General features: G+C 44.6%; 1 protein-coding gene across 3 annotated transcripts in view; it reads right to left on the bottom strand.

Moving 5' to 3' along the window:
- SRGAP3 (SLIT-ROBO Rho GTPase activating protein 3) overlaps positions 1 to 27,735 on the bottom strand; it is a 211,050-nt gene that overhangs the window by 79,229 nt on the left and 104,086 nt on the right. For all 3 annotated transcript variants that reach the window (XR_014522914.1, XM_083491294.1, XM_083491295.1), the window contains exons 4-6: positions 27,212 to 27,274; positions 21,123 to 21,308; positions 16,466 to 16,594 (exon numbers count right to left, since the gene is read on the bottom strand). Coding sequence is in view for 2 of the 3 variants with exons in the window: in XM_083491294.1 (XP_083347420.1) it covers positions 16,466 to 16,594; positions 21,123 to 21,308; positions 27,212 to 27,274 (378 nt within the window). In the remaining variant the exon portion in view is untranslated. The remainder of the gene's footprint in view (positions 1 to 16,465; positions 16,595 to 21,122; positions 21,309 to 27,211; positions 27,275 to 27,735) is intronic.

Genomic DNA, 27,735 nt, shown 5'->3' with positions numbered 1-27,735 from the left:
CTTGTTTGAAGGCTGCTGGTCACTATGTTTCTTGAAGGAAGGGTGCAGGAGGCCCAGTGGTGACCTAACTATGGCTTACTGTGAAGGAAACTGCAAGGACTGGTACCACTGCTTTCGCATAGGCATTGATTCAAAAGATCTTCCAGAGGTTTTTGTGTGTCCAGACTGTCAATCCACTGTGGCCAAATAGATTTTGAAACTGCGAACTGTCATATCCCACAGGTTGGTATAATACAGCAAAATCCAAACATATAGTTTTCATCATCATGGCAGGGATGGTCCTTTTCCATAGAATTCTTATTTATGGAGTTAGTTTTTATATCCTGCTTTTCTCTACTTGAAGGAGTCTCAAAGTGGCTAAAAATCTCCTTTCCCTTCCACCCCCACAACAGACACCTTGTGAGGTAGGTGGGGCTGAGAGAGTTCAGAGAGAAGTGTGACTGGCCCAAGGTCACCCAGCAGCTGCATGTGGAGGAGCGGGGAAGCGAACCCAGCTCACCAGATTAGAGTCCACCGCTCTTAACTACTACACCACAGAAACGTATCTCTTAAAACTCTGGAGCAAGCTGTTCAGTTCAGCCTCATAGTGATACTGATTTGTGGAGGGAAGGTTGGGGATGAGCAAGATCTGTTCCCATTTCCCAACACAGAGACCATAGAGCAGTTTCTTTTGGGGGCTGAACCTGCAGAGTGTTTCTGTTCAGAATTTCCGTGGCAGAAATTGGCTAAGTGCCTTTATAAACATTCAGCTTCTCAAATCGAACCCCATCATGAAACTTTCAGGTGTAGCTGTTGGAGGTGGAGGGCAGAGAAGGTGCTAGTCCTTACCTCCCTCCTCCCAGCCTATCATTGCCCAATGGGCTGAATTTCAGGGCTTTTGCATGTAAAGGGCAAGCTTGTTCTTTACTTGTTTAGACTCTTTAAACTTGGAAACAGATATTTGGCTCCATGACCAAAATGACCAAAAGGGTCAGCTTCTAGAGGACTGGAAAGATCATAATTGTACTTCCCCTACCCTCAGCCCTAACTCCGTTGAGTATTTTTTGTTATGAGACTGAGTGTTTGGGGCTGATGCTGTAGCATTCTTGTCTGGGGGCTTGATGGAAAAACAGAAAAGTGACCCTCACCTAACTCTCCAATGCACTTCAACAAGAATGCTGTAGGAAATATTGCTAAGCCCAAAGGGAGACAAGAATTTGCTTCAGCTCACCTTGTTAATGGCAGAGCAAAAGCTATGCGTGTGTCATTCTCAATCAGTCTACTTTCAGGGCTGATTTTAGAACCCTCTTATATCAGGCCACAAGGTCACTGGAGGTGGCCCCATCATGCAAACATGACTATCCACACAGGGACCATCTATTTTTGTTTTTTTTCCTGATACTGGATTTTAAGTTACAGTTACATCTTTTAAAACAGCTGTCAGTATATCACACTGTATTCCACTTGCCTTCCAAAGGAACACGTGGCTCTTCCCACATAGCGGGTTAGGTTGAGACTGCTGATCCAAAGTAATCAGTAATTTTTACGGTAATTACAATCCTGCTTTCCCTTGTACCAGCTTACCTTGACTTCAGTAAGGCCTTTGAAAAGGTCCCCCATGATATTATTGCAAAACAACTAGTAAAATGTGGGCTAGACAAAGCTACTGTTAGGTGGATTTGTAATTGGTTGATGGGCTGAACCCAAAGAGTGCTCATCAGTGGCTCACCTTCATCCTGGAAAAAAATGACTACTGGGGTTCCACAAGGTTCTGTCCTGGGCCTGGTGCTATTCAATATTTTTATAAATGATTTGGATGATGGAATAGAGGGTGTGCTAATCAAATTTGCAAATGACTGCAAACTGGGAGGGGTTGCTAATACACCAGAGGACAGGGTCAGAATTCAAAATGACCTGAATAGCCTAGAGAGCTGGGCCAAAACCAACAATATGGAGTTCAATAGGGAGAAATGTAAGGTACTGCACCTGGATAGAAAAAATGAAATGCACAGGTGGGGGACACTTGGCTTGACAACAGTACCTGTGAAAGGGATCTGGGAGTCTTAGTCGACCACAAGCTGAATATGAGTCAACAGTGTGATGTGGCAGCTAAGAATGCCAATGCAATTCTGGGCTGCATCAATAGGAGTATAGTGTCTAGATCAAGTGAAGGAATGCTACCACACTATTCTGGTTGGTTGGTCAGACCACACCTGAAATACTGTGTCCAGTTGAAGAAGGATATTGTCAATTTGGAGCATGTCCAGAGGAGGGTGACCAAAATGTAAAAGGTCTGGAATTCAAGCCCTATGAGGAGAGACTTAGGGAGCTGGATTTGTTTAATCTAGAGAAGAGAAGATTAAGGAGTGACATGATAGCCATGTTTAAATATTTGATGGGATGTCATGTTGAAGAGGGAGCAAGCTTGTTTTCTGCTGTTCTAGAGACTAGGATGCAGAATAATGGATTCAAACTACATATAGGAAAAGAGATTCCACCTGGGCGTGGTAATCCAGTCAGGGAAAAAGGGAGGCATACTATGTTTAGGGCACCGTTTCCAGCCCCTTCCCCTTTTCGGGGTGAGCATAGTGGATCCTAAAAAGGGCTGCTCAGTCATGGATACAGCTGCTGAGCTGCTCAACGGCCTCATTCCTTGAGTCAGAACGACTGACCGCCCATGTGTCGGTTCATGACTAGGGGCTTCACATTCCTGCCACAGTAGCCATTTAGTGATGGCCATGGGGGGAGGGTTTGGGGGGGTTGGGTTTGGTTTTTGGAAGACGCCTGTGCGTGAATTTGTTTTATGTGTGTAGTGCACGCTGACCAACGCACAGTCTTCGCAGTAGGGCTCTGTTCTGATGGCATGAGTAGTCACGACAAACTGGTGGATCCTATCTGCTGCAGCCTTCATCCGCCTTCAGAGCCGTTGTAACACACTGCTTGTTATCACCCGCCTGTTCTGCCGTTGAGGACTTCTTGGATCATTCTTTGTCTAACTCCTTCCCTGTTATGTACTAAGCTTGGATCCTAGAACAATAGGCAAGTAGGATCCTAGAATGCAAGAACTGATTGGCTTGCAGGAAAAGACCATTCAGGCTCCAGGAGGGAAGCAGAATCAGCCAATCAGACGGGACTCATTGTGTAAATAATGTATATCAAGCCTGAGGTTTGGGGGGGAATTCAATCACTGTTTTACAAGCTGCAATAAAGAGCATGAAATCACTACAGGACTCTGAGCATATTTAATTTTCTTTGACCTTACCACCTTGGGTGACCCTGCTGGGAGTACGAGATTCCCAATGGCTTCACTCACAAGGGTCATAGGAATGTGCAAGCCCACTCACCATGACAAGTGAGAGAACTGAGATAGATTGCACTGAGCCCTGGTTCTCATTAGACAAAGCGTTCCACCAAAAAGGCTCTGGCTCTGGTTGAGGACAGCTGGATATGTTTTGGGCCAGGGACCTCCAGCAGGTTGCTGTTAGATGAGTGTCACACTCATGGGGGGTGTATTGGAAGATAATTCCCACAGATAAGAAAGGTCACAGACTGTTTAGGGCTTTAAAGATTAGCACCAAAACATTGAACCTGATTCGATACTCCACCTGGAGCCAATCCAGCTGATGAACAACCAACTGAATGTGGGCTCTCCACAAAGTCCAAGTAAGAACTCATGCATCTGCATTTAGACCATTTGGAGTTTCTGGAGCAGTCTCAAGGGTAGCCCTGCATCTCTCTCTCACTCTCACTCTCTCTATCACATTTATACCCTGCACTCCCCGGCTCAGGTGTACAGCAAGTTAAAGTAGTCTAGTCTGCAGGTGACTACTGCATGGATCACCATGGCTAGGTTGGAAAGGGACAGGTACGGTACCAATCTCCTAACCTGACATAGATTGAAAAAATTCCAGTTTGGCTACATTTGTGACCAATGCCTCCATAGAGACAGAAGCATCCAGGATCACACCGGGACTCCTGATAGCGGCTACAGGTGACTATTCCGCCCCATTAAGAGCTGGGAGCTGGCAAACCAAACTGAAATTATTCTGGCCCAGCCATTGGACGCCCATCTTTAATGGATAGAGATTCAGCCCACTCCGTTTCCTCCATCCCAGCACACCCACCTAAAAATTGGCCAATATATCCAGGGTAGCATCTGGCAGTAGATCCATGATGTTTGTGGTCAGATCTGTGGTTATGTACAAGATATTTGAATAAAGGGTGAATTTAGGGTTCCCCAATGCAAAAAGTGTGATGATCCATGAGGATCCATGCTTCAAAACCACGTTTTTGAGCCATGGAGTGGCCAGGAAGCTGTGGGTCCGTGTTTTTTGTGGTGCAGGCTGTGCCCATGGCCATGATGTGTGATTTGACGGTGAGTTTGGGCTGATCTAGTGCAAAAAGCATGAGGATCCATGAGGATCCGTGGTTCAAAACCATGTTTTTGGGCCACGGTATGACCAGGAAGCCGTGGATCCGTGATTTTTGTGGTGGATTCTGTGCCCCTGGCCATGATGCTTGATCTGATGGTGATTTTGGGCTGGTCTTGTGCAAAAATCAACAGGATCCATGAGGATCCATGCTTCGGAACCACGTTTTTGGGCCACGGTATGGCCAGGCAGGCGTGGATCCGAGTTTTTTGTGGTGTAGGCTGTGCCCCTTGGTATGATATGTGATTTAACGGTGTGTTTGGGTTGGCCCAATGCAAAAAGTGTGAGGATCCATGAGGATCCGTGCTTCAAAACCACGTTTTTGGGCCACGGTATGGCCAGGAAGCTGTGGATCCTAGATTTCTTTGGTGCAAGTTGTATCCCTGGACATGATGTGTGATTTGACAGTGAGTTTGGGCTGGCCCAATGCAAAAAGTGTGAGGATCCATGAGGATCCGTGGTTTGGAACCACGTTTTTGGGCCACAGTATGGCCAGGAAGCTGTGGATCCGTGATTTTTGTGGTGGATGCTGTGCCCCTGGCCATGAAGTTTGATCTGATGATGACTTTGGGCTGATCTTGTGCAAAAATCATGAAGATCCATGGGAATCCATGCTTCAAAACCACGTTTTTGGGCCACGGTATGGCCAGGCAGGCATGCATCCGAGTTTTTTGTGGTGGATGTTGTGCCCCTGGCCATGATATGTGATTTGACAGGGAGTTTGGGTTGGCCCAATGCAAAAAGCGTGAGGATCCATGAGGATCCGTGCTCCAAAACCACGTTTTTGGGCCATGGAGTGGCCAGGAAGCCGTGGATCCGAGTTTTTTGTGGTGCAGGCAGTGCCCCTGGACATGATGTGTGATTTGACAGTGAGTTTGGGTTGGCCCAATGCAAAAAGCGTGAGGATCCATGAGGATCCGTGCTTCAAAACCACGTTTTTGGGCCATGGAGTGGCCAGGAAGCCGTGGATCCGAGTTTTTTGTGGTGCAGGCTGTGCCCCTGGGAATGATGTGTGATTTGACGGTGAGTTTGGGGTGGCCCAATGCAAAAAGCGTGAGGATCCATGAGGATCCGTGCTTCAAAACCACGTTTTTGGGCCACGGTATGGTCAGGAAGCCATGGATCCGAGTTTTTTGTGGTGCAGGCAGTGCCCCTGGGAATGATGTGTGATTTGATGGTGAGTTTGGGGTGGCCCAATGCAAAAAGCGTGAGGATCCATGAGGATCCGTGCTTTGGAACCACGTTTTTGGGCCACGGTATGGTCAGGAAGCCGTGGATCCGAGTTTTTTGTGGTGCAGGCAGTGCCCCTGAACATGATGTGTGATTTGACGGTGAGTTTGGGGTGGCCCAATGCAAAAAGCGTGAGGATCCATGAGGATCCGTGCTTTGGAACCACGTTTTTGGGCCATGGAGTGGCCAGGAAGCCGTGGATCCGAGTTTTTTGTGGTGCAGGCAGTGCCCCTGGACATGATGTGTGATTTGACGGTGAGTTTGGGTTGGCCCAATGCAAAAAGCGTGAGGATCCATGAGGATCCGTGCTTCAAAACCACGTTTTTGGGCCACGGTATGGTCAGGAAGCCATGGATCCGAGTTTTTTGTGGTGCAGGCTGTGCCCCTGGGAATGATGTGTGATTTGACGGTGAGTTTGGGGTGGCCCAATGCAAAAAGCGTGAGGATCCATGAGGATCCGTGCTTTGGAACCACGTTTTTGGGCCATGGAGTGGCCAGGAAGCCGTGGATCCGAGTTTTTTGTGGTGCAGGCAGTGCCCCTGAACATGATGTGTGATTTGACGGTGAGTTTGGGGTGGCCCAATACAAAAAGCGTGAGGATCCATGAGGATCCGTGCTTTGGAACCACGTTTTTGGGCCATGGAGTGGCCAGGAAGCCGTGGATCCGAGTTTTTTGTGGTGCAGGCAGTGCCCCTGGACATGATGTGTGATTTGACGGTGAGTTTGGGTTGGCCCAATGCAAAAAGCGTGAGGATCCATGAGGATCCGTGCTTCGGAACCACGTTTTTGGGCCACGGTATGGTCAGGAAGCCATGGATCCGAGTTTTTTGTGGTGCAGGCTGTGCCCCTGGGAATGATGTGTGATTTGACGGTGAGTTTGGGGTGGCCCAATGCAAAAAGCGTGAGGATCCATGAGGATCCGTGCTTTGGAACCACGTTTTTGGGCCACGGTATGGTCAGGAAGCCGTGGATCCGAGTTTTTTGTGGTGCAGGCAGTGCCCCTGAACATGATGTGTGATTTGACGGTGAGTTTGGGGTGGCCCAATGCAAAAAGCGTGAGGATCCATGAGGATCCGTGCTTTGGAACCACGTTTTTGGGCCATGGAGTGGCCAGGAAGCCGTGGATCCGAGTTTTTTGTGGTGCAGGCAGTGCCCCTGAACATGATGTGTGATTTGACGGTGAGTTTGGGGTGGCCCAATACAAAAAGCGTGAGGATCCATGAGGATCCGTGCTTTGGAACCACGTTTTTGGGCCATGGAGTGGCCAGGAAGCCGTGGATCCGAGTTTTTTGTGGTGCAGGCAGTGCCCCTGGACATGATGTGTGATTTGACGGTGAGTTTGGGTTGGCCCAATGCAAAAAGCGTGAGGATCCATGAGGATCCGTGCTTCGGAACCACGTTTTTGGGCCACGGTATGGTCAGGAAGCCATGGATCCGAGTTTTTTGTGGTGCAGGCTGTGCCCCTGGGAATGATGTGTGATTTGACGGTGAGTTTGGGGTGGCCCAATGCAAAAAGCGTGAGGATCCATGAGGATCCGTGCTTTGGAACCACGTTTTTGGGCCACGGTATGGTCAGGAAGCCGTGGATCCGAGTTTTTTGTGGTGCAGGCAGTGCCCCTGAACATGATGTGTGATTTGACGGTGAGTTTGGGGTGGCCCAATGCAAAAAGCGTGAGGATCCATGAGGATCCGTGCTTTGGAACCACGTTTTTGGGCCATGGAGTGGCCAGGAAGCCGTGGATCCGAGTTTTTTGTGGTGCAGGCAGTGCCCCTGGACATGATGTGTGATTTGACGGTGAGTTTGGGTTGGCCCAATGCAAAAAGCGTGAGGATCCATGAGGATCCATGCTTCAAAACCACGTTTTTGGGCCACGGTATGGTCAGGAAGCCATGGATCCGAGTTTTTTGTGGTGCAGGCTGTGCCCCTGGGAATGATGTGTGATTTGACGGTGAGTTTGGGGTGGCCCAATGCAAAAAGCGTGAGGATCCATGAGGATCCGTGCTTTGGAACCACGTTTTTGGGCCATGGAGTGGCCAGGAAGCCGTGGATCCGAGTTTTTTGTGGTGCAGGCTGTGCCCCTGAACATGATGTGTGATTTGACGGTGAGTTTGGGGTGGCCCAATGCAAAAAGCGTGAGGATCCATGAGGATCCGTGCTTCGGAACCACGTTTTTGGGCCATGGAGTGGCAAGGAAGCCGTGGATCCGAGTTTTTTGTGGTGCAGGCAGTGCCCCTGGACATGATGTGTGATTTGACGGTGAGTTTGGGTTGGCCCAATGCAAAAAGCGTGAGGATCCATGAGGATCCGTGCTTCAAAACCACGTTTTTGGGCCACGGTATGGTCAGGAAGCCATGGATCCGAGTTTTTTGTGGTGCAGGCTGTGCCCCTGGGAATGATGTGTGATTTGACGGTGAGTTTGGGGTGGCCCAATGCAAAAAGCGTGAGGATCCATGAGGATCCGTGCTTCGGAACCACGTTTTTGGGCCATGGTATGGTCAGGAAGCCGTGGATCCGTGATTTTTGTGGTGCAGGCTGTGCCTCTGGACATGATGTGTGATTTGACGGTGAGTTTGGGGTGGCCCGATGCAAAAAGCGTGAGGATCCATGAGGATCTGTGGTTCGGAACTAAGTTTTTGAGCCACGGTTTCACCAGGAAGTCGTGGATCTGTGATTTTTGTGTTGCATGCTGTGTCCATGGCCATGATGTTTGATCTGATGGTGACTTTGGGCTGATCTAGTGCAAAAATCATGAGGATTCATGAGGATCCGTGCTTCGGAACCACGTTTTTGGGCCAGGGCGTGGCCAGGCAGGTGTGGATCCGAGTTTTTTGTGGTGTAGGCTGTGCCCCTTACTATGATATGTGATTTGACGGTGAGTTTGGGTTGGCCCGATGCAGAAAGCGTGTGGATCCATGAAGATCCGTTCTTGAAAACCACGTTTTTGGGCCACGGTTTCGCCAGGAAGCCGTGGATCCGTTATTTTTGTGGTGGATGCTGTGCCCATGGCCATGATCTTTGATCTGATGGTGACTTTGGGCTGATCTAGTGGAAAAATCATGAGGATCCATGAGGATCCGTGTTTTTTAACCATGTTTTTGCGCCCCTGCGCCCCCCCCGAAACAGTGGGTGCGTGATTTTTTTGATGCTTTCTACAGAGTAAGACATGGTCTACAATATCATGGTTGTTTTATTTAATTTGAATGAAAAAATCATATGAATTCATGAGGATCCGTGTAGATCCGCCTTTTACCTTTTTCCACCCGTAAGCTAGGGAACGGAGAACAATTCCCTGTGCGACAAGCACACAGAGTGCAATGAGACTGAGTGTTTGGGGGGGGGGAGGCTCGATTAATTTCATTGTACACAGGTTGTACATTGACAATAAAGGTATTATTATTATTATTATTATTATTATTATTATTATTATTCCAAAGCAAAGGCACCCACCTTCAGTTCAGAAGGCAGAACAGTTAATGGTAGGTGGAGTCAGGGATAACAGTAAGTACAGTGGTACCTCTGTTTACAATAATAATAATAATAATAATAATAATAATTTATTATTTATACCCCGCCCATCTGGCTGGGTTTCCCCAGCCACTCTGGGCGGCTTCCAAAAGAATATTAAAATACTATGGTACATCAAACCTTAAAAGCTTCCCTAAACAGGGCTGCCTTCAGATGTCTTCTAAAAGTCTGGTAGTTGTTGTTCTCTTTGACATCTGGTGGGAGGGCGTTCCACAGGGAGGGCGCCACTACCGAGAAGGCCCTCTGCCTGGTTCCCTGTAACTTGGCTTCTCGCAGTGAGGGAACCGCCAGAAGGCCCTCGGTGCTGGACCTCAGTGTCCGGGTAGAACGATGGAGGTGGAGACGCTCCTTCAGGTATACTGGACCGAGGCCGTTTAGGGCTTTAAAGGTCAGCACCAACACTTTGAATTGTGCTCGGAAACGTACTGGGAGCCAATGTAGGTCTTTCAAGACCGGTGTTATATACAAACTTTATTCGTTCTGGAGGTCCGTTCTCAAGCTGAAACCATTCTTATCCTGAGACGCGCTTTCGCTAATGGGGCCTCCAGAGCGTGATTTCCGTTCGCATCCTGGGGCAAAGTTCGCAACCAGGAGCAGCTACTTCCATGTTAGCAAAGCTCGTAACCTGAAGCATTTGTAACCAGAAGCGTTCGTAACCAGAGGTACCACTGTACAGCTAAAAGTGCAAAACAAAACTTCACTATGATACTAATAAGTTTATCTTGCTTTCTCTTTATTCAAAGTTCCCTTTTTCAGGAACAAGGGCTCTCAACTATTTTTCAAACCAGCAATTTTAAAGCTTCCGTGCTTTTTAATTCAGTCAACTTGGTCCAAGAGATTATTGTGCTTAAGAGCCATCACAGTCTTAGTAGTAGTTTATAATTATGATTGAGCTGTCAGATTATTGCTTCACTATGAATTCTAGTACCACAAGTCCAGCACCTCATATAGTAGCGCTCAAGCATGGCCTTGGCACAAATACAGATTTTTCTAGCTAAAAGCTAGCAGGGCACATTAGCAAGTGAATATCTCTTCTTGCCATCATTTTCTTTTTTTAAATGGCAGTTTTCAAAATACAGCAGTTCCTGCATTTGTGTTTATAACTCTTTGCTAAACCAAAGGAAAACTGCTTCATGAAAAACTCAAACTGAGAAAACAGGCTTTCACAAAAAATCTCTCTCAGCTATCTACTCCAGTCACTTGGTTTTGTCTCTAAAACTTCCTACCACCATTCCATCCCCCCATCAATCAATTCACTCCAATACATATTTACTGTAACATATGTATGCTACTCAATGAAACAAAAGTAAAACATCAAACCATTAAAAAATAAAAATCCAACATAAATGCAGCAAAACTCACCTAAAATTAAGAGCACCTTTTTTTTTTTACTCTTATAGACCAAGATTACATAAGCTATTAAAAGGCCTGGGTGAGCAGAAACGTCTTTACCTGGTGTCAAAAAGACCACAACACTGTTAAATATTCAACACTGGGAAGGATATTCCGTAAACATGATGCCACTACTGGAAAGGCCCTTCCCCTGGTAGTTGTCCACCAAACTTCATTTGGCAGAGATACCTAGAGTACGGCCTCCAAAGAGGATCTTATGGTTCAGGTAGGTACATATGGGAGGAAGGTGGTCTTTCAGGAAGTCTGGTCCCAAGCCATTTAGGGCTTTAAAAATTAAAAATAGCATTTTGAATTGGGCCTGGAAACAGACACAATAAGCAGCCAGAGAAGAATCAGGCTCCCTATAGGCTTCTCTAGAGCCACTATTATACCTATCCAAATCAATTGTGTTAAAAGTGTGCTTTTGATCATGAAGCGCTTTTTCGGCAGGGATGGGGAACCTGCGACCTTAGAAAGGATGTTGCACTCCAGCTACCATTTACCCAGTGCAGATGGTCAATGCCACACACACACACACACACACACACCCTTTGCTACACAGGGAAAATTCTATTCCCCATGCAATAAAAACTCTTGATGTCCTCCAAAATTGTTTACCAAAAATATCTGACTGACCCAAAACAGCACTCAGGGCCTTCTGGCAGTTTCCTCACTGCAAGAAGTGAAGTTACAGGGAACCAGGCAGACGGCCTTCTCAGTACTGGCGCCCACCCTGTGGAACGCCCTCCCATCAGATGTCAAAGAAATAAGCAACTATCTGACTTTTAGAAGACATCTGAAGGCAGCCCTGTTTAGGGAAGCTTTTAATATTTGATGAATCATTGTATTTTAATATTCTGCTGGAAGCCACCCAGAGTGGCTGGGGAAACCCAGCCAGATTGGTGGGATATATATAAACAAACAAACAAACAAACAAACAAACAAACAAACAAACAAACAAATAAATAAATTATTATTATTATTATTATTATTAGGTAGTATTGTTAATGCAGCTATTCTTAGTATTCAACAATTGCTTACAAGTGATATTACACACTGCAAAATTAAACTTCCTACTTTAAAATCAAGCTCTGAGTAACTGGGACAACATGAAAGTGGGTGTAAATAAACACTGCATTAAGATGCACATTCAGCTTTCTCATTTAAGATGCTTACGTAACTGAGCTCCCATTCTACACTGGCAGCCCTGTTATTGATATTTAAGAGGCTCTTTCATCTTTAATCCTAAAAAAGAAGTGTTAATAACTATGAGCCAGCATCATACACAAGTTAATGGGAAGCATCTTTAATAATCCAAAGGTAACCTAATCTTCTGTAGCCTTTTTGCATTCTAACATTTGTTCCAAAGGGCCTGAATGTACAATGAAAGTAGAAGTATAAAGTGCTTTCTGAGTAGAAATTAAACTATAATGGCCACATTTGAATGCAACTCTAAGCCAAAGTGTACAGTTTGATTAAAGCACAATCTGCATAGCGGCATGCTGTTGACATTCTCAAAGAATGATAATAGGTTAGTGAGATAAGATGTACTCTTTTCCCAGAAAAGAGGGTAGGCTAACTGGTATGTAATTTCCAGGATCCTCCCTGGATCCCTTAAGTTATTTATTTTTAATGGTGTTTTCTTGGCCATTTTTCAGTCCTCAGGTATGGAGGCTGATACTGGGGATAAGTTACATATTTTTGTTAGAAGATCAGCAGTTTCACATTTGCGTTCTTTAAAAACTCTGGGGTGGATGCCATCTGGACCTGCTTATTTGTCAGTTTTTATTTTGACAATAAGGCCTAGGACTTCACATTGCGTTATCACTACTTAGCTCAGTTCCTTAGACTCCATTCTGGCTAAGGGTTACGTGAAAATGTGCTGTGTATTCAAGTGTATGAGCTACCAAAAAAAAAAAATTGAATTAAATTAAAGAAATGCAATTACCAGTATCAGTTGCTTTAGCCTAGGAGGTATCTTGTTAAGACTTAATATCCTAATACTGTATCAAATTCCTTACTTTTTAAATCTCATCTCAAAGTTGCATGATCAATCGGCGGTCTAGAACCAAGACAAGACTCAGAAACCTGATGCGGCACACTTCTTTGGGGGCATAAAACATTGAATCAATATGGTCAAGTTCTGGGCAAAGAAAATCCGAATTTAGCAATTAACTCACTAGATAGGCATGGGGAGAAAGTAAATCATTCATTTTGCAAAATGGTACTAAGTGGAAGTAAAAACAGTATTTCATAAGAAACAACGGGATAGAAATTGTGGCTAACACTGCTCAAACCAGCAGTGGGAACACACCAGATGCAGAGTAAATGGGAGTTTGTACACAGCCTTAGTCTTGCTTCTCATAATCTAGAGATGTCTAGGATTGAAACAAACTTTCTGCATAGAAAACATGTGCTCCTCTGCTGACCTATAGTCCTTCCCTTAATTTAGTGAGCAGAGGTTAAAATGAGGACTGCCCAAGTGTAAATAATTCCTGTTTGACTCAGGAAATCCAATATTATTCCTTGTTTATTGGACACTATGGAATTCAAAACTTGATGTTACAAGTCCTGGAAGATGTCTAACTGAGGGAATGAGTCTACTCCATTTATATTGGGATATTCTGAACTCTGCCCTATAAGGCTCTTCTGAAGCACACTATACATGTATGAAAGTCTGTTCAAACAAACAGCTCTTCTCTTGGGGAACTTGAAATTAGGACACACGTATACAGCTCATGCATCCTTAATAACACTTTGTTTTCTCAGACAAGAAGAATATATAATTAGGCAAATTTAGTTGTACTGAATCAAAGATGTTTTGGTTTAAGTCCCCTAAAGGGATTTCCTGGAGTGAGGAATAAAAACCATCTGCTGACTCCAATGGAAGTATCAGAAAGGAAATATACTGGAGGGGAATGACATAAAAACAGCCAGAGCTAAACTGGCATTCGGCAGCTCTCCAGGAAACCAGAGATTCAACTCCATGAAAATAAAAACGTCGTACATAAAAATGTAGGAAACCTGGGGTGCAAATCAATCTCAAAGGCTCTCGGAGGCTCTTTGGGTGGGTGGTTCCCTGTCTAGGAGACAGGTAAGTTACCTGTTCTGGATGGGTTGCACACCCTCTGAAGGAGCAGAACTACAAAGCCCTGAACAACTTAAGTCCAGTATACCTTAGGGACTGCCTGAATCCTTACATCCCAGTTGGATAAATGAGATCATCGGCAGAAGCATTATTGGTTTTTCCCCAAGTTGGCAAGGCTCATTTGACAGCAGCAAGAATCTAAGCCTTTAGTATCATTGGCCTAGCACTATAGAAAACCCTGCCAATAGAGATTCGGCAGGCGCTTCTGTTTCAACCTTTAAACACCTGCTGAAAACTCTTCTATTCCTCCAGGTTTATACGGGCAATTAAGAATACGTCTTTCAATAAGCTGATCTCTGGTTTTAATTTTTTATATAGTTTTTATTGCATGATTTTATGCATGACTCATAGTTTTTATGAATAGAGGTGCAGGTGGTGACCATTTTAGCATGTCCAATTGATGCGCAATAGCCGACACGCAGAACGTGGACATAATGGGGAGGGGCGCACTTATGCGTGCTCTGTTGACGCACACAGGGCTAGGAATGGTACCCCTGTGCGAAATGGTCACCGCCTGTATATATTTTAATAAATAAGTAAATGAATGAATAAAATAAGCTAAGCCTTTTACAGAAGGAGTGGGGTTACAAATTGCTCAAAACATTTTGTTCAATAAACTCTCACACGCTCCATCCAACATGTCTACCAAAATATCTCAAAATCTTCATAAGACTTCAAAATCCTACAACAGGTTTCTCTTTTAATTCTAGCATGGAACAATAAATATGATTTAAAGGATTAATTAAATTACATTACATTCCAGATGCACTTATGTGACATTTAAACCAAAGCTAAGGCTTTATACACAGACCACTGTTATTTACATGGCCATTACAGCAAACAGAAGTCAATTTATATCCCACTAGCAAGAAGAAATGCCTTACTGCAAGACAGATTTCCCAGCATAAAACTGTAGAAACCTTATTTCTTGCATCATTGGACAGAACAAGTGCATGAATACATATGGTCAGCCTTATCTTGAGCCATTCCCAGTATCTAATGTGCTTACAAGGCTCTTTGAATGAATGAATAAGTGTAAAGTACATGAAAACCCAGAGATTCCTAGTGTCCAAGCCTATAAGATAAACTAGATTTATCTTATTTTATTCTACACATTGTATGAATTCTTATGCAGATGCCTCTGTAAGGGTCAGCCACCAACATATGAGCCTCTGAGTTGAAATACCTGTTTTTAGGCATAACAGGTGCCATCTCTCTCTCTAGCCTTCCTTAAAGGAGTGGGTTTTTTCTGGTGGTACTCAAATCTCAAAACTGGTACACTGCGATATCTTGGCTTCTAAAGCGAGCATGTGGGGACAGTGTGCCTTTTCTCTCATGCCCACAGCAGTTGGCCCCTCAGCACTGCCAGCCCCAGAGGCGGTGCTTCCTCCTCATCCTCATCCTGTGGAGGCACAGAGGCAGGAAGCTACCGGGCTGCCATTTCACCTGCCACTGAGCCAGCTCCAAGGCCAGTGGAAGGTGGGCAGCAGGCGAGCTGGGTCCATGGCGGTGGCCAGGCAGCACCAAGAGGACATAGTCTTCCTCAAAGCCCTTGCGGATGGTACAGAGGCGGAAAGCCACATCTCATAGCAGCAGCGTCCAGCTCCAGGCACTCATCCCGCACCAAGCCCAGCCTGCAGCATGACCCGCCTAGCAGTAGCCACAGCCAGTGGGCCGAGAAGCAGGGGTGGAGGAAGGGGTGGGGGCGGGTCGCCCTGGGTGTCACCACTGAGGGGGCTGACAAAATGCCAGACAGTACTCACCGTGGGGCCTGCAGCTCACCAGAGCCACACATCTCTCCTGGGAGTGACGCGGTGGTTGGGCACCCGCAGGCTCCGCGCTACCCCAAACGGTCCGCCCACCACCTTCCCCTCAGCTGTAGGGTGGCTGAGTAGGAGGAGGCAGGCAGACTCCTCGGAGGCCCCACAGAGCGTCCTGCCCTGGGTTGTCCCACCCCCACAGGCGGCTGGCCCCACCCCTGGGCGCAGGGCACATGTGGCACCCCAGGCGCCCGATCGGCTTGCTCTGCCGCTGCCGAGAAGGGTATGTCATAATGAGTACAGACACCTTTTTTTCTACAAAAAAGGCACTGCATAAAATAATCTAATTGATCATGAATGGCCAGAGAAAAGATTCCCACTTTCTCTTTCAGCTCCCAACCGAGTACCTCTTCTTGTACCTCTGTAGGCTACAGCGTCACTAGTTTTTGCTTCTGCCTGGCTACAGTCATACCTGATCAAATTTCAAATTCCAGTTCAAGCCCTTGACTGGTCTTCTCCCTATAGAATTATTCCAATACACTTCATCTTGTATTCAGAGAAATAAATAGCATCTGCTGCTGAGATCCCTACGTTGTGCACTCATTGCATGTCCAAGTTCAGCCCAGTTCTAACACACCAGTGGTTCAAAAACCCAGCTACAAGGTGATATGGTATGATAAACACGGTGAGAGTCTCTACATCCACTCACATGTCCTACAGAAGATCAAAGTCCTGGGATGTATAAATGTACTGAGCTAGACACAAGTAATTATTCAAAAATACTGATTCAAACGTTGCAATGCTGTATCCTGGTTCTGTGAGTAATGGGTAGCGAACAATGTTAAATCAACAATGCAACACCGCAGAAGCAAGGCAATTCCACAGCACTGACTTGCTCAGAGACACAAACAGGGTGTCAGGTGCAGCTGCCAGCTTAGGAAGAGAGCTGAGTATCTGCGCATTAACAAAAGAAAGAGAGAGAAATAACTCACAAACTCACATCAATCAGGTCTGAGACATCATGGATGTAGTATTTACTGACTGCTGCATTTGTTGCTGCCAGGTTCAGCAGATAATCGTTCCTAGCTTTAGTGCACTTCAGCTTATTTTCTGAGTATTTTGCTTGCCTCTGAAAAACATCAAAATGGTACACACATTTTTAAAAAGGTGAATAGGCCATCCCAATGGCATTTGCACACCAAATTTTAAGCTCTTATAACATAAAAGCAGCTCTGATGACTAAAGGCTCCTCTAGTCCAACACTCTGTTTTTCACAAGCAGGACATAAGCATGATAGCACTCTCCCACTTAGGTTTTCCAGCAACTGATGATCAGAGGCATACCACCTCCACTGGTGGAGGTAGTATCTAGCCATCATGACTTGTAACCACTGATGGTCTTATTCCTCCATGAAATCTGTAATAAGGAGCACTGCACAGCATTGCTGTGTTTATGTAAAAAACCGTATGGTATTAGAGAGAAATGCAGCAGATTTATCTAGCTGCAGCAATTTCTTCCAGACATACCCAACACAGCAAGTGCATTCTATTTCAGTGAACACCCTACATCCACCAGTAACAGCTTGCATGCTTGGAGAACGGTTTCGCATCAATCACATCAGTTACTGGGGAGGATAAACTATTTCACATTCATATGGTAGCCTAGTCAATGATGTCAGACTTTTTAATGAAGAAGTACGATACAGATCTAATATTCACAGCTGCCCCACTATATATATATTGCTTTCCCTGCATCCTTGCTGAAGATTAATTCAGGCATTCCAAGTGCATCCTTCTGTGCAAGATGACCTCATGGAGAGTGAATTAGTGTTGGATGGAATTTGCTCCATCAAATCTTCAAATCACACCCAGTAATGAGTGAAAGAAGTTGCACTTGAAGAGCGTTGAAGCTAAGCAGGTTTGGATCAAGTGAGTGCCTGGATGGAAGATTGCCTGGGAACCACCTCTAGACTTCCTTGAGTTCCATGATGGAAAAAAGATAAGAGATACCGTATTTTTCGTCCTATAGGGTGCACCGGCCCATAGGACGCATCTCGTTTTTTTGAGGGGGGAAATGAATAAAAAAAAAAATTCCCCCCCCCAGTCGCGGCTGCCGCCCCAAGCTTTGCGGACACCCGCCCAAAGCACGGGGAGCCCTCTGGAGGTACCTCCCGCCGGGCGCGCAAGGCTTGCGGACACCCACCCGAAGCATGGGGCGCCCTCCGGAGGGCTCCCTGTGCTTCAGGCTGCAGTCCGCAAGCCTTGTGAGCCCGCGGGAACTCCTGCCGGGCTTGCAAGGCTTGCGGATAGCTTCCTGAAGCCTGGAGAGCGAGAGGGGTCGGTGCGCACCGATGCCTCTCGCTCTCCAGGCTTCAGCGAAAGCCTGCATTCGCCCCATAGGACGCACACACATTTCCCCTTCATTTTTGAAGGGGGAAAAGTGCGTCCTATGGGGCAAAAAATACGGTAAATGTCGTAAATAATGAACTTTGCTGAACAACCAGATGTAACATATAAAGAGCTCTAAAGACTCTTTAGGGCTAGGGTTGCATAGTATACATGTACATTAATTTACTTCACGGAAGCTAAGAAATGGTAAATCTGGAGGGAGCAGCAAATTTAAGATATACAAGGTCTCAGAATGCAGGAGCTGGCAGACAGAGTCATACAGACTCAAAGCCCTTATTGAATAAGAACATCAAGTTAAGGTAGAACCACTCTTCAGAAACCATTATAAGTGCTTATAAACAACTTGTTGAAGAAGTAAGTCAAATAGGAAATATATGATCCTACTGGCCCCAGTTTGCAAACAGCATGTTACGTGGTACAAAGTATCAAGTGCCAGGGATCATGGTTTGTTTCACTCAGACAAACAAGCCTTTTTGAGTAAGACAAACCATGATTTCTGGTCTGGACACAACACTAAAGCAAGTATAGTGAACTTTTCTCTTTATGCCCCCCAACTACTAACACTCGTGTGCAAGTGTAGACATAGGCAAAATGGGAGTAAGTGGCTGAGGGTGTAAAGAGATAATGCTACTAAAGCCTCTGTTGCTGCTCACAAAGGAGAGAAGGATCGTTTTCGCTTTCACAGGTGTTGTCGAGTGAGGTGGCAGAATTCCAGGGTCACCCTGCACCACTTCAGAATGCTGGTGGAGGATGCCATTTAAAACAAAAACAAAAAAACTTTCCTTGTGTTTTGAAAAAAGCACATCCAAAAGGATTATTATAGCAGTCTGCTCTCTGCTGTGCTAGTTTATGTGTTTCTGCTTTACTAACAAAGAATTTTTTTTGTTTAAGTAATATAGCCCATTCAATCACCTCATTCCCCTGTACAGGTCAGATAAGGAGTGTGCTGAGAACCAGTCAAAACTTTCTGGCACCCATCACCTGTCCTGTGTGCAGGGTGCAAAAAACAGATGTGAGAGAATTAGTTGTATGATTTGTATAGAAATATGGCCTTTCACCATCCCTATAGCCTCTTTAGGGCTAGGGTTCTATAGTATACACTAATTTAATGTTAAAAAGGAGGGTGTCACGTTTAGCATATATCCTCAAGACTCAGTGTGCATACAACCTGCCCAATTTTCTAACCATAGGGAAGGTCCCTCCAAGAGGAGAAGCAGCAACAAATATATCTGTGCATTTGCCAGTGAAAGGAAAGCAAGGGTGAAGGCAGGCAGTCCAATTAAAAACCACATAATCCTTCAAACCAACATCTCTGAAAGCATCTGTTATAAATCTATTACAAATCTGAGCTTCTTCAAATCAGCAGTCAAGTGCATTCTATGGTATTTATTGTTCATTGGCACCAGAGTCAATTTAGGAGCAGAATGAATTAGCAGGTATAATTTAACACGACAGTTGGAGTGCTACCCTCTGGCTCTCCCTTCCCTTCCAAACCTGATTGCCTTGAGATTCAACCAGTCTCAGCCACTCCCACATAGCACTTTTCAGAGCTATTTTCTCATTTAAAAACTCTCAGTTTCACTTCCTGTTTGTATGTAGATTTTCCTCAGGCCCATTTTTAATTCAGTCATCAGATTCAGGTTCACTGCCCAGACAAGCAATACTGGATTAAAGGGCAGGCTACTATTATGCATAATACTTTGCTGCAGACACACAGCTCTAGCTCTGTTCATTATAGCAAACTGTCCTTTCCAACTGCAGGGCCCAAACATGGGAAAACTGAGGATGGATAAAATTTTCCAGGGGCTTGGAGATCCAGGGGCAGCCTAGCCTGGATAGAAAACCCATTATCATTAGAGAAATAGTGAGGCTAAATTGTAGATTAATTTATTTAGAAAGCCCACCCATCATCGCATGTGGATGATATGCAGATATGTAATTTCATTTCCCTCTATTTCCAGAGTCTGCAACCAGAGTTTGAAGCATGGTTGCAAACTCTGTTTACAACGAACCATGGCTGCCTCTGAAAGGCGAAGGGAGAGACATTCTGCAAATGAGGGGCACAGTACACAAGACTGTGGCACATTTCTGATTTCCTAATTTCCATGGTTAGGACATCAGGAACAGTACCCTTGCACTAGGCCTTAGAACTAAGGTTAATTCAGCTGTACAGTCAGAAATAATTCTGGTTATTTTCAGAGTGTTACTTCCGTTACACTTCCCACATTTGTCTAACAAGCACATTACTGTGAATGGGTGCTGATTCCTGACTGTTTAATATTCCAGTTATGACTATAGCAATAGGAACTATCCTGTAAAAAGAGTGTAACATTCCACAGAGCACTAAACACACTCATGAGCTGACTGCCACCTAGTACTGCATGCCCCTTCCATCTATTCAGATAAGCATTACTGTAGCAGACTAGATTTCCTGCTAGGTTCCTTCGCTCTGCAGTCAACCAAGCCTCTTGGAGCCAGAACACGACTGTCTCTGTTGGATCCAGGAGACACTGCCTGAGCAGCTATTGTAGGACTTTTCCAATTCCTGCCCTTTTTGTACTGGATGTCTGGGTCACTTTTGTTTTGTTTGCTTTCTGAGCCATCACTCTGGAGGCCTTCCCTCCCTCCAGCTGCCCTTTTCAACTCTCCTAGTATTGGGCAATTGAATGGTTGAACACATTAAACCCTGCTGATGTAACACACCCCTCTCCTTGGAAGTGCTCCACAATGTGCCCCCAGGCTCTGCTTCTTGCGGGGGAAACTGCCTGCTTGTCTGCCTAAGACAGTCTTCTTCAACCTCGGCCCTCCAGATGTTTTTGGCCTACAACCCCCATGATCCCTAGCTAACAGGACCAGTGGTCAGGGATGATGGGAATTGTAGTCTCAAAACATCAGGAGGGCCAAGGTTGAGGAAGCCTGGCCTAAGAGCTCTAGCTACCTGCTGTATTTGGGGCATTTCTCCACAGCTAACAAGCAATAAAGAGAAAAGGCGTTCTGCATGCCCATCCCAAGCAGTTTGTCAGTGAAATTGCATGCAAACATTATCGCAAACAGGAGGCATTCCAAGCAGTTCAAATTCATTCAAAGAAATATTTCAGTAACAGAAGCGGCCAATGATCACCAGCCATAAACCCTGGACTTGGGAAGCACTCTCAGTAGTTGTGTGCTCATCAGTTGACACGACACTGGCGACTGCATGGTTGGCATTGGCATCCTTCTGCCCAGCCACATGGAGAACCCTTCACTCACCTTTTCCTTCATCTTCTCAATCTTCTTGACAGAGCTGCGGCGCTGGGGCCGATCTTCATGCCGCAACAGGTTCACGCTGATGTCCCCTGCTTTGTTAAACTGTTTCTCTTCTTGCTTCTCGGCTTCCTTCAGTTTGCTTTCGGCACTGATGCTTTCAGCGTGGTACATATGGTATGTTTTCATCACCTGAAAGGTGAGGAAGTTCAGCGAGTCAGCTTATAACAAAAACAATGAATTCAGTGGTTGCAAAGGTTGGTACCTTTAAAGCACACCCAAAGCACTTTCCCCTGCATCAAAAAAAACTGGGGCACTTTAGTTTGTTAAGGGTTGCTGGGAATTGTAACTCTGTGAACACTAAACTACACTGTCCAGAATTCTTTGGAAAAAATGAATGTGCTTTAAAGGCACAGAGTGTGTACGTAGCTCAAGACTCCCCCAGCTAATCATTCACTTCTCTTCTAATAGGCAACGTATTTTACATTGTGTTTCAATCTCATAACAACTCTATGGTGCACCACCAGGATTCTCATTTGACCGGAGGGATTATGAGGCTGAGAGACTGTGACTTGTCAAAGGCCATACAATCACTTCATACATTACATCAAATAGATTTTAAGCCAGAATGTGATGAACATGTGTTTACAGATATGCATCTTATAGACTAGTTAGAGCACTGTGGGTGGCTGCAGCTCTTAGGTGTCAAATTCAGGTTTGCTTCAGCCTAGGGTGTGCAATCGCTCAAGGCTATGGAAGAAGAGGAATTCTGAACCCATCTACTCCAGACCATAACCATCATATAGGCCACAGAGGACGAAGAAGGGATTTCATGCTAGGAAGCTGAAAACCTGTAGTGGGGTGGGGTTGAGAGGTATCTGGATCCATTTACTTTTAGAGAACCCTTTCACTTATTCTGCATTAGGTGACAATAATATAGATTGTCTGCAAGGTACTTTATAGAATCTTGTTCATCCCCCCAAAAAAATCCTACAAGAAAGGCTACATCATATTGGATTGGATAAGATCAAAGAATCTAAAATTTAATCCAGACAAGATGGAACTGGGTGTTTTGCTGATTTGGAGCAGGTATACAGTCAGCTTTGGATAGGCTTGGAAGATTCAGAACTGACAAAAATAAATCCTTCACACAGCGCACAGTTAAACTATGGAATTTGCTTCCATAGTTGGCAGTGATAGCTATCAACTTGGATGGCTTTAAAAGGTTAGACAAATTCATGAAGGATATAGTTATGCTGTCTGTGTTCTACCTCCACTGTCAGAGGTACTATACCTCTGAATACCAACTGGGTAAGGGGTAAGTATTGTTGCCCTCAGGTCATTTCTGCTGGTTTTCCATAGGAATCTGACTGGCCACTGTGAGAACAGGACCCTGGATTAGATGGGCCATTGCTCTGATTCAACATGCTCGTCTACTATTCTTATGGCTTGTGCTCTGCTGTTAAATGTCAGGCTCACAGTTTGGTGGGTGAGAGAAAACTCAGGGTGGGATTCATCTCAAGAATCCATGTCCCCTGAAATTGCCTCGGGGGGGGGATCAAGAGAACCCCTTGGAATAGCATGGAGGGAGAAAAGGGGGGTTGTTCCCTTTAGAGAACTGAAATGCTAGCACTAATGGAATGCTCAACTTAGTACAATGTTGAGTTCCTCTGTTGGAGTGCCAGCGAAAGATTTTTCACATGTTCAGACCCAGAAACCTCCCCCCAAAATAAATTCACATATGACTCAAAATTTTGGTTTGGTTTTTGGCAGAATTTAGGCCACAACTTTATTGATTACAGAAAGTGACTGGTTGCATAGGCTCTGGTTCGACTAGCTGCCTGCCATGCAGGTAGCGCTGACCCAGAGTTCCAGCATAGGTCAGCCAAAGGTGAACACCTGGATAAGCGGAAAGCCGGGAACGGGCTAACTCCGCCACCCAAATGTCCCCCTGGATTCAGGCACGGGCACAATCCCCTCTCAGGGATTGACCAAACCACTGAGTCCCTGGATTCCTTTAACGGAATACCCTTCGCATAGGGATGGCGAGAGTGTTCCCCCATCCCTATCACCTGAACCAGAGCCTATCCGCAACCTTACAAGTTGTGACAATTTGCTACGCGGCAGGCGCAACCCAAATGGTAACAGCCAATCAGCCAAGTGGGGAAAATTCCTGCCTTGCCCCTGTCCCAACGACAGACGGCACAAGACGGCATAGCAAGGTCAAGCAAATAGCCCTAAAATGAGGGAGAGGTGGGTGGGTGTTCCGAATGCACGCACCTAAAGAGGAAGCTTTGGGTCATGTGCATGGGCATAAATAGGTCCCTCGAACCGTTTGGACTGCGTCCCATTGGCCAGATTGTACCCAGCTTCGAGGGACCTACCAATCGGGTGTTGTGGCTGGCCAATCGTACCCACCCACAACACAGGGTGTCGGTTTGCCAGGTCTCACCACAATACATGCCCTCTTTAATGGAGGACCCAATTTCCTGAAAAAGTAAGATCTAATCTGAGTCATTCAGGTCCTAGTCACATCCAGATTAAATTATTGTGACACACTCTACATGGGGTTGCCCTGTAAGACAAGACACTTCAGTTGGTTAAAAAAAAGAAAGAAAGTGTTAACTGGGACTTGCAGGTTGGATCACAAAACTCTAATGTTATGTCATCTTCACTGGCTCCCCGCCAGGCTCAATTCAAAGTGCTAGTTTTAACTTTTAAAAGCATCTAAGGGAGGCACACCTGGCGCCATCACTATCTGTCTTTAGGTGACAGGTGTGCCTTTGCCTCATAAATTTCTGCTTATCTTTCAGTGGGGTAGGTTTCTGTTAATATATAGTATGTATTATAGGTTATTTTTAATGTTTATTTTTGTAAGTCGCTTTGAGTTCCATTTTTTAAAAAAGCAGCTAATAAATAGGAGGAGCTGGTGGTGGTGAAAGAAAGAAGTCCTGACCAGATACCTAAAGAACTGTCTCCTCCCTGCCAAACCTACAAGATAAAAATGGCAAATTCTAAGCTTCTGATCTATGTCTCCAATCTGTCAAAATTATGGAGGGCAGGTATAAGGCACAGGGCCTCACTGAAGACTAAAAACAACCTCCCAAAACAGAAGGTCTATCTGCTTCCATTCCTAGCTACCATCCAGCTCTTCTTGCAGGGGGTTTTTTTTGGGGGGGGGTGATGCTTCTTAATAATCTGCTGGGGCTATTTTTTAAAAGTATTTTTAAATAGTCTTCCATATAGTTTCTTTCTAAGCTGCTGCGGCTGTTTTTCAGGACTGCAGAGGCACATATTTGCCTAGAGCACACCTTGTTATGTAACTGTCCCTTCAAATGTCAGATAGAATCCAATCAGAGTCCTAAAGGACTTGGGCTGAATGTGACTTAGCTGGCATTTGCTGTCTGCTATGACATTTCTTTTTTTGCTTTAGAGTTAGTCACTAGATCCTGTTACTGCATTGATTAGCAAAGTATGCATGCATATATATATATATATATATATATATATATCTGTGTCATACACACACACACACACGGAAGCGTAGATATAAAAAAGCTCATTGCTTATTCTTACAAGGCATAGCAATAAAGTCTGTCACTTTTTGCATCATTAATTTGCATTACCCAAAGTATTCTGCAATAAATAAAACTAATATCTATTTATTGCACAGTACTCTAGGCAATGCATAGTAATAAAACTATTTCTAAATATTCTGGATGTTGCATAAAAATAAATTGGTTTTATGGCTCTGTTAACATGCATTCCACACGGTCCTCCACTTCCACCAGTCTTTGCATATGATATCAGGGAAACATTTTTTTTCACACAGTTACACAACGTGGGGAGGCACAGCCTATCAGACATTCCCAGTGCCCTGTATCCATATTGCTCAACCATGCTTTGGAGCACAGACATTATTATGATCACGTACAATAAGGGAACATTAAAAGCATACCATATGAAGCTGCCTTATATCCAAATTGGTTCCTGCCTTAGTTCTAGTCCAGGGTGGGGAACATTTTGCCTTCCAGATGCTGCTTAACAACAACATCCATCAGCCCCAGCAAGCAATGGTCAATGGTCTGGGCTGTTGGGAGTTATAAGTAAAGCACCAGCTGGAGGTTCCCCATACCTGCTCTAGGCAGTTAAGAAGAGCTGTTGTCCAGCAGCAGAGCATCTGCTTTGCCTGGCAAACGTCCCAGGTTCAATCCCTGGATCTTGGTATTTCCAGGGAGAGATCCCTGTCTGAAAACCTGGACAGCCTCTACTAGTCAATATTGGCAATACTGAGCTAGATGGATGAGTGATCTGATTTTGCATAAGATATCATCCAATGTACAGTGTGGCCTCAAAGACATCGTGAGACAGTATCAACCCATGATGCTGCTTCACTTGCTTTGTTTTTGTCTTTTACACAGAGTAGCAAACTCTCCATGGACACTCTAGGGCATAGACAGCCAAAGTGCTGCCCTCCAGATGTTGCTGCCTTCCCATCCACCCAGTCACTGTGGCTAATTGTGAAGGAAGATGACATCTGTGCTCCAACAGCATCTGGAACACACCATTCAGACTACCACTGTTCTTTTTCAACCTTCCTGTCAACCAAGGATCTTAGGCTATGCCACACTGGTCCCCAAAGGAATACACAAAAGAGCTTATTTTTCAAGTGACCTGGCAACCGTATCCACATTCCTAGCTTACTTCTTTCTTGGCATAAAAAATGTTTTGTTGTAGAGAAAAATAAAAGCTGGAACTCATTAAATGGTTCTCTGTTAACCTGGAGTGAGGGCTTGAGCAGAGGGATCTGTCTTGGGTCCTGTACTTTTCAGCAACTTTGTAAATGATTAGAACGGAGGACAAGTAATGCTTATCAAACTTGCATATGACAAAACGCTGGGGTGGGGGTAGCTAACACTATAAAAAGACAGGATCAAGGTTCAAAATCATCTTGACGGGTTGAAATGCTGGGCCAAAGCACCATAACAAACTCCAATGAAAATAAAGATAAAGTCCCACATTTAGGTACGAACAATCAGAGGAACAAATATGAGACGGAGGTGGGAGAGGGAGATAGAATACCTGGTTTGGCAGCATGATATGTGAAGAGCATCTAGCTGATTTAGTTGATCAAAAGCTAAATAGAATGAGGCTCTTTAAAAAATAATAATAATTCAATCTTAGCTGCATTAACAAAAGCACAGTGTCCAGATCATGAAAGGTAATTGTTCCATTCTATTCTGCACTGGTCAGACCACATCTGGAGTACTATGTCCAGTTCTGAACACTCAGGATACCTCTTTGAATATTATATATTATGAGATTTGAGCACGGCATAGTTAGGAGAAAAGTTTATATATTAAACTAAATATCCCACATACCAATGTGAATTTAAACAGAAAGGGGGGAGTTTTTCCTCAGTTTTAATTATGAGCAAGTACCTTGGCTGTGCATAGTCTGGTCTGTTTCAAAACTAACCAAAAACATGACCTCTTGACTGAGTTCCAAATGCCATGCCAAAATATCATAACCTTAAGCCATTTCTGTAATTTCTAGTATTAAATATATAGAGAGAGAATTGAAGCAAAGGCATTTGCAGAGGCAGGGGGATTGCCAGTTTAGTGGTGTCATACATGCCTCTTTCAAATCACATCATAAACCATCTCAGAAACATGCAATATCTTATATTACAAAACTGCTTAATGTACTTGTCACTAAACCCCCATGACCATCTTCTTCCTTCATCTTGCCCCACCTCACCAGATGCTACTGTGCCTTTCATTTATCTTGTGGTAATGGAGTAATAAACATTCCACTGGTATACTACCTGCCACTACAATGAGATGTTTGCCACCAGCAACATGTATATTTCTCAACAGATATACAACTACACCTCTCAATTCTAGCACTCCCACCATAACCAGTATTTACAGTCACTTTTCATCTCTCTCTAGCGCCAGGGGAGTAGGAAGTAAATTCTGAGGTGATTTATTGGAGGAGGAGGAAAGTAAAAGAAGACCCTAGTAATGTCAGATTTTGGACTAAAGTCTGACCAAAAAAAATCATTTTAGAAGTGCAAGAGTCATGTTACTCACAGTGTAGAGTTCATTGGTCACCTTCAGGAGTTCTTCGTGCATCTGAAGTCCAATTTCCTTACTCTGGAACACAAAACAAAAACGTTAAGTTGAAAAAAGGTAAGTTTGTTGCAAAGAAAAGAACTAAATGAACACGCAGGGTGGACTTTTAAAATGTTATCAGAGCTTATTTGACACTGCATCCAAGTTATTGTTACATTTTGCCCTATAAAGTGTTTGAACTGAATTGTATAGTGCTGTAGGTGAACTTGCCCACTGCAAAAAGTCTGTACGAGAGGCACTTCTATGTTCTTAGCATACTGCGAGAAAAAAATAAATGTTAAATAGAACTACAATTAGTAGAATCAGATATCGGCATCTTAGCAGTCAGAACAATAAAGTACTACATGGCTGGGGAAGAAAAATGGAAGACATTTTGACAAGGAATAGAGGGGGGAAATGGTCATTTAAGCTGTTATAGTTTTCCAAATTTATTTTTTTAATTTGTCTACAAAAGAATATTGTTAATCCACTGCAGATGTAGT

Source organism: Podarcis liolepis (assembly GCF_965112155.1).
Source record: "Podarcis liolepis genome assembly, chromosome: 2".
NCBI classification, from domain to species: domain Eukaryota; kingdom Metazoa; phylum Chordata; class Lepidosauria; order Squamata; family Lacertidae; genus Podarcis; species Podarcis liolepis.
This window is presented reverse-complemented; position numbering and strand designations above follow the sequence as displayed.